This window comes from Chrysoperla carnea, chromosome 3 (assembly GCF_905475395.1).
Source record: "Chrysoperla carnea chromosome 3, inChrCarn1.1, whole genome shotgun sequence".
NCBI classification, from domain to species: Eukaryota; Metazoa; Arthropoda; class Insecta; order Neuroptera; family Chrysopidae; genus Chrysoperla; species Chrysoperla carnea.
The window spans coordinates 4,477,713-4,485,067 of NC_058339.1; the positions used below are offsets into that span (position 1 = coordinate 4,477,713).

At 30.9% G+C, this 7,355-nt stretch overlaps 2 protein-coding genes across 2 annotated transcripts; one reads left to right on the forward strand and one right to left on the reverse strand.

Annotated features, from left to right (window-relative positions):
- Positions 1-2,609, reverse strand: LOC123295334 (39S ribosomal protein L4, mitochondrial). The gene is made up of 2 exons (XM_044876643.1): positions 1,880-2,609; positions 1-561 (listed from the first exon to the last, which is right to left on the reverse strand). The coding sequence occupies exons 1-2, from the start codon at positions 2,512-2,514 to the stop codon at positions 342-344; spliced, it is 855 nt and encodes a 284-aa protein (XP_044732578.1). The 5' UTR covers positions 2,515-2,609; the 3' UTR covers positions 1-341.
- Positions 2,610-3,477: 868 nt separating this feature from the next.
- Positions 3,478-4,474, forward strand: LOC123295760 (DNA replication complex GINS protein PSF1-like). The gene is made up of 3 exons (XM_044877206.1): positions 3,478-3,618; positions 3,682-3,746; positions 3,990-4,474. Exons 1-3 carry the CDS (start codon positions 3,547-3,549, stop codon positions 4,426-4,428), a joined length of 576 nt encoding a protein of 191 aa, XP_044733141.1. The 5' UTR covers positions 3,478-3,546; the 3' UTR covers positions 4,429-4,474.
- The last annotated feature ends 2,881 nt before the right edge of the window (positions 4,475-7,355 follow it).

Consider the following 7,355-nt stretch of genomic DNA (forward strand, 5'->3'; position numbering starts at 1 on the left):
GACGTCATAGTGGAGTTGTCAGACTTGTTGACATACTGTATGGTATTAATTACTTATATTTTGAATGGTATTACCATGGATATATACTATAATTACTACATCTGTGGGTATTACATTACACCTATAGTAAACAGTAAATTGAACTGTCACTAAATGACAGGTCACATATTAATACATCATCAACAGAGAGCGCCAAAAGGACTGCGTTTAAATATCTCAAAATATAAAAAAAAAATACATGAATATTCCTTATTGTGTAACTGAGTTTTATTTCATAAAATTAATTGCCGAATTTTTATTGAGACATCGTTTAATTAATGAATATTTAAAGATGTAGTAATTTAAACTTGACTAATTTTAAATTTACGATTCATTAAGCTACCATCATTTCTATTTAAATGATATAATAATTGTTGTTCAAGTTTTTGAACAGCTGCAACTGTTAATATTAATGTATTATGTTTTAACATTGAATAAACATTTAATCCATAAACTGGCATCAAATTAACATGCTTTATAGTATCTGTAGCAACTGTTATATTTCTAGGCATTATATCCGTACTGTAAAAAAAAATAAATTCAAATTTTATATTTATTATTTATATACGTTTATCAAAAATCAAAATATTTTTAAGATTGTCCAAGTTCAAATGAACATTAATGCAATTTCATGATGACGCTGGACGCTGGCTTTGAGCGACAAATTAGGATTTCACCTAGCTGAAAAAATAGAACTATGCCCAGCGTCAAATTGTAAAAAGGAGCGACACAAATTAATCCATAATTTCATTTTTAATAAGACAGAGACAGATTTATATCCATAATCGGAGGTGAACTTCTACTTTTTGAATAACTTTTAATGTATTAAATAATATTCCATAAATTTTTTTAACTATTTACTTAATAGCAATAACGTAAACAATTTGTAGCCAATGACATATAGATTAGCCAAGGACATAGGAGAACTCACTGGCAGTCTTCTCTCTCATTCATCATATCGCAAGTTTTGGACCCTGGCGTTCTCTAGTTGTATAAACCTTTTGGTATACTCGGAATTGTCATTACAGATGACGCCATGATTCAAGGCGTACGATTCTGAAGTGTTTTAATGTCGCAATTTTTTAATTAAGCGAGTATATTAATATTTTTGCAAATAATTATTGCAAAATACTTTTAAATGTAAATATTTTATTATATGAATCATTTTTTTGGTCCCTACCATGGAGGTTAGAGAGAAAGAGTAAGTAGTATCTGCGAAGTTAGTTGTTTATGAGTATAAGTAGGTGAAGTTAGTTGCATAATGTACAAATTTAACAACAGCCCGCTTTTATTGAGACAACTTAGCGATCGCAGCGCCTCACTTATTTTGTCCGTATTTCTGGGACACTATTTCCTACAGCGATCGTTCTCCTTCTCTCTAACCTCCATGGTCCCTACAATCGATTCGGCGTGTTTTTGGTACATCGAAAAATTTACTGGAAGTGGCTACTTTATAAAACTTCCGCTGTTTGATTTTGATCACGTGACCAAAGCACTGAGAGTACCTTATCTCTAAAACGCACGTACAGTGCTGGCAGTGTATAATGGAACGCACCCTAAATTTTCAATGTAAAACATATAAACAATCAATAGACTTATATGTCCAAACTCACAAGCATGTTATTAAAGTAATATTTCGTTATAATGGTAACTCCCTGAAATAAAGCTCATGCATGAGGTGAATATGTCACTAGCGCGATTTCCCATGCCAATTTATTTTTATGGTTAAATAATGATCTAAATTACAAGATGGTTACAAAGATTATTCAATTTAGTTTAATCAATCTGAACTTTGATGCTTGAACTATCTTAATAATCATAAAAAAAAGAAAATACATACTCATCAATGATTAAAGCTGATGGTCCCCAATTTCTACTCTCAAAAAGTTCTTCAATAAATTTGGTTTCGTCAGTTGGTATATTAAGATTATTTACAACATGTAGATCATCTTGAGCTAATTTTACAGACAAAGTCGATGTTAAACCAAGAACACGAGTATAAAACGGTAACATATAAAAATGTGGCGTTGGTGATCTAGGTCCATGTGCAACACCCCCACCACGCCATAACGGACTTCTTATCGAACCATGCCTTGATCGTCCAGAACCTTTTTGTGGCCATGGTTTCCTTCCACCACCTCGAACCTCTGATCGTACTTTAGTATGAGCATAACATACCCATTTATATAATCTTTGCCATTTCACATTTTGATGTATCACATCAATTCGTGGCATCTCTGCAAATATATCGGGATGTAAATCCATAATTCCTAATTTTTGTTCATCTATAGTATCAAAATTTTCAATCCAGACTTGTCGTGGTGCTTCATAGGATGGTGATCGTATCCAATTTGATTCTACATTTACATCATTTGAATTTTGCAGTGAATTAACTGCAGATCCTACTGCATTTGTTGAAAAGTATTTCTTTATATTAGGTGTTAATTTTATTTTAAAAACTATTTGGGAAAACATATTCGATGGCCAAAATAAATATTACAATGTTATTAAATTTTTTGGTTAAATTGACAATTTACCTCATTTATAACCTCTAAATTATATCACAGACTTATATCATGTGTAATAAAAAATATATATGTCACCGTAATATTTAATTTCCGTTAGATTGTAAACTAACCAGTGAAATTGTAAAGTTGACGTATAAAAAAATGCCAAAGACCACCCCAACCCGTGCTAACTCGACCTAGATCAACCAAATATAACGTAATGAGTTAATTTTCGTTAATAGGTGTTAGCTCTAGTTGGAGTGGTTTATTCATTTTTATAACCAATTCAGGCCCTTGCGTAGGAATTATCCCAGGGAGAGGTTCAAACTTTTGTTCGCCATGTTAAGTTATAAAATAAATAATAACAAGAAATTCTTTTTTCGACTCAAAGAATATTTAATTAGGTGAAAATGTGATATTCAGGCACTGTTATTCAATAAGTTAATTCAGCGAGGTACAAAAAAAAACAACATTGACCCTCAGAACCATCCTAATTTGATCCCATTAAGGGCAGGGCCAACTCGCAGAGCACAGGATGGTCATCTCAGGGTGAACACAAGCGAAAATCTTTGTGCTCCTCTGGTTGGCCATGCCTTTAATGGGATCAAGTTAGCTTGGGTCTGTGATTTTTTTTGGTCCACCCGCTGCCTTTTATTTAAAATAAAGCTAACCTAAATTATTTAATCGTAAATAATCACTATAAATAGCATATAATAAACAATCATAATTATGGCGAAGCCGTACATCTGTATAATATTCTATATTTTTAAGTGACTTATAATCATAGAATATTATAATAAGGTTCCACTTAAAATCGGTAGTTTAAGTCTTCCTTAGCAACTTTTTGTCCCACTTAAACCCATAGCTTAGTAATATTTAATAATTTAATATAAGTCTATGGTAATTAGTTTTTATAATCTTCGCGGTTTTCTGAAATAGTAAAGGTTATGGAGATGTTTTTAATGTTTAATAAAATTGTATTTTAAAAAAACTTGATAATATGTTTGCCGAAAAAGCTTTAGAGCTATTAAAAGAACTAAATAGAAATCCTGACAATTTGCCACCATTTAATGTAAGATAGAAATTTTTACTTTTTAAAGTAGTACAATTTACTTAAATTTTCCAAATGTTTTAGGATGATTTAGTTCGTCAAGTTCTTGAAGAAATGAGAGTTTTGTATAATGAGAATCATCAAGATGTGTATGTATATTTTTATTTAGATACTCCATCTGAGCTTGAAATAAATTACGATTTTTGCCCCAATTTCCCAGATCAATTTTTTGTATTATATAAATATATATTTCGACTACTAAGTAGTCATCATCAGTATGAATTAGCTAATCGTAATTACTATTATTGTGTGTGTTACTCGTTGCTAATTTGGTGGCGGACTGCACCAAAGTCCGAATAAAAAAGTTTCAATTTTCATATTTCGTGTTTTAGAACAAATTCAGAGTCCGATCAATTTGCTGCAACCGTTAAGATTCGACATTTAGCAATTAAACGAAATAAACGTATTTTATTATCATATTATTTTAATCGTATGCAACGTATTAGGGCAATGCGTTGGCAATTTGGTAGTATATTACCGCCGGATGTTAAAGAAAATTTATCTGTGTCCGAACAAGTCTGGTTTAATAATTATTCAAAATCATTAGCAAAATATATGCGTTCGGTCGGTGACGAAGAAGGTTTAGATTTAATGCAAGACATGAAACCACCGAAATCATTGTATATGGAAGTTCGATGTCTAATTGATTATGGTAAAATTGAATTGGATGATGGTACGTCAGTATTATTAAAAAAGAATACTCAACATTTATTACCTCGAGCCCAATGTGAAACATTGATTCGACAAGGTGTTTTAGAGCATATTTTATAAGAAAATTTATTTTAATCAAATACTGTTTGTACGAGTGAAATTATAGTTAAACGAAATTATTTTTGGAATAAAAAATGTTAATTTAAGTTAAAATTTGATTTTTTATTTATCTTAATGAAATTTCAGTTCGATAATTATATTTCTTTTTTCGTTATTGCGATGACATGACAAGCGGGCAAACAGAAATGGACTAATTAGGTAATTTTTTTAACACGTATAGCAAAATTTTGTTCCTTTTGTTTTTGCACGTATAGCAAAAAAAACTCCTCGAGGCGACGTTGATACCGTTGCACCAGGTATCTCTGAGACCAATTCTGTAACGATATTTGTGTTCAGCGACCCCAAAAATTTTCTTGCAACGAGTTTGGACCGATTTTATAACAAATATCCCGAAGGCCCACGATTTTCCCACAAGGCGACGAGGAATCGTTTACTTTGACCACCAGGTACCTCTTGAGACCAATTCTCTCACGATATTCGTGTTCAGCGACCCCAAAAACCGCCGTGTAACAAGTTTGAAATAATTTTCATCATTAATATTAACGGTCATAATTATAAAATGAATATTAATTATGCTTTACTCTTATAAATCAGACTAGGTCACAAAATTTCCTGAAACTCTAGCGAATCGAATGTCAAAAACCGAATTCAAATCCGGCTTACTGCTCAAATTTTTCCAACTTTATTCCTTCGTTTCTTGGTCTAATACAAAAAATATTGTGAACACATTTTTGTATTTTACCTATTACTTATAAAACAGATTTTTGGAGAATCCAAAAATGTATTAAACTATATTTTATTGCATTCTATGCTTGCCAGTTGTCTGTCTTGTAGGTGTAGGTACTACTTACAAGGTATCTGTTATCCAGATGGTTAACAAAAGTTTAGGGAAATTCGTTAAGTATAGTTCTATCCCCACTATTTATTGTTTGTAAAACCGATAATATTTTTGAAGAGTTTAGTTTATTCAAATACTTCGTTAAACATTATTATTATCTGTGTACTTTTTTGGGATAAAAAAAGCTTTAGTGATAAATGTGTTTGATAATCACTGGTTTTTCTTTTTATTTTCTTCAGTGTAATGCATATAATAAGGTAAGTTTTATTGTAATAAGTCTTATCTCATACAATTTTCAAACTTTTTTTAAAAGGTATGGTCCATTTCTATAAAAAATTGTTTTCTTTCTAAAAAAAAAACGGATTCCTATTACTGATGTTAAAATCAAAAGCGGGCATTAATACTAAAATTTGCAATAAATCATATGTTTTACTTATTATTTGACTATAATTTTCAATTATTTACATGTAAATAGTATAGTTAATTAATTAAACTTGTTGCGTTAGAAATTGTGAAAATAATAGACGAAATTGAATAAACAATAATTTTTTAAATGTAAATTAACACAATAATAATGATATTATTATCAATAATAATGGGGTTTATTCTCCGTTTCTCAGACCATGTCTATAACAGAGGCCACCCGCATCATTGTTTTTAATCTTTATTTATTTCTTAAACTACATCCGAATATATAATTAATTTTATAATGTGGGTGGAGTCGGCCACTTCGGTCTTATTCAAGTGACGATAGTGTGATCAATTTACCGCCCCATTAAATTTTTGGTTCACTCTGCCACTACCTGGATTCGAACCCCCAACCTCCCAGCCAGTAGTCTAAGCAAGTTAAGACCCCTTAACAAGTTCGGCTATTAGCCGGTACTTATTTACTTATTTAAATCCATACAATTGTATTAATAAAGTAATATGTCGTTACAATGGTAACTCCCTGAAATAAAGCTCATACACGGAGCGAATTGGTGAAAATACTAAAGGTACTGAGAACATTTTCTGAGTAATTGGCCAGGTGCTTACGCCAATAGCAACGCCCCAGGCAATTACTTAATTTAAATAAATTGCAAAAAAAAAGAATTTTTACTGAGGAAAATTTCGTTTAATTTCGATAGATTTGAATCACATCTGGTGTAATGTAGTAATTATATAAAATGGGAAACCAATTTCAAAAAAACCTAGGATGATGCACTCGTTATAATCTCCATATACATACATTCATTTATCAGAAACAAAAAATCACATAATATTTGAAGACAGTTTTATCAATTTTGAATGTTATTATTTTAAAAGTATCAAAATTACGAACAAAGTTAATAGTCAATTTGATGTTCCGACAATACAATAGGCGAGGAGTCCCCTTGACGGTAAACAACAGCAAAATTTTTCCTGGCATCAAATACATTTTAAACAAATGTTTTTATTATGGGGAGCAAAAATTTTTAATCCGCCTCTGCCAGAAATCTATACTAAGTATACTTAACGTTATAACGCTTAAAAATAATGATGCTACAAACAAAACTTTGGTACAAATGTTCATAAAATCACCTATAATTAGTCAATTTCCGTCTGTGTGCACGATAACTCCACCGGATAAACCGGAAAGAGACACTAAACTGAATTTTTATAACGTGCTCAGGACGTAAAACGTGAGGCTAAGTTCGTAAATGAGCCACATAGGTTCTTTGGGTCTTGGATCCGTAGGATCCATCTTATAAACCATTAGATATAGAACAAAAGTTTAAAAGTAAAAAATGTTGCTTATAAAAAAATTAACAACTTTTGTATGAAACATTTTTTCATAAACGTCACTGTTTACCTGTGAGGGCGCAATTAGGCCAAAACTGGCGTTCAATTTCTCCAAAACTATAAAAGATGGAGATTTGAAAATTTGCAGGTAATTTCAAGTAGTGGTCTTGTAAAACATTTTGAAAAACATAAAAATTCTAGAATATACTAACGAAAATTTTCGAAAACCAAGGAAAACTCTTCTAATTTTATGAAACAAACTCATATTTAATACTTTCTATACAGGGAATTTCAACAATTAACTCAGTCAATTTGCTTTCAACTGTTT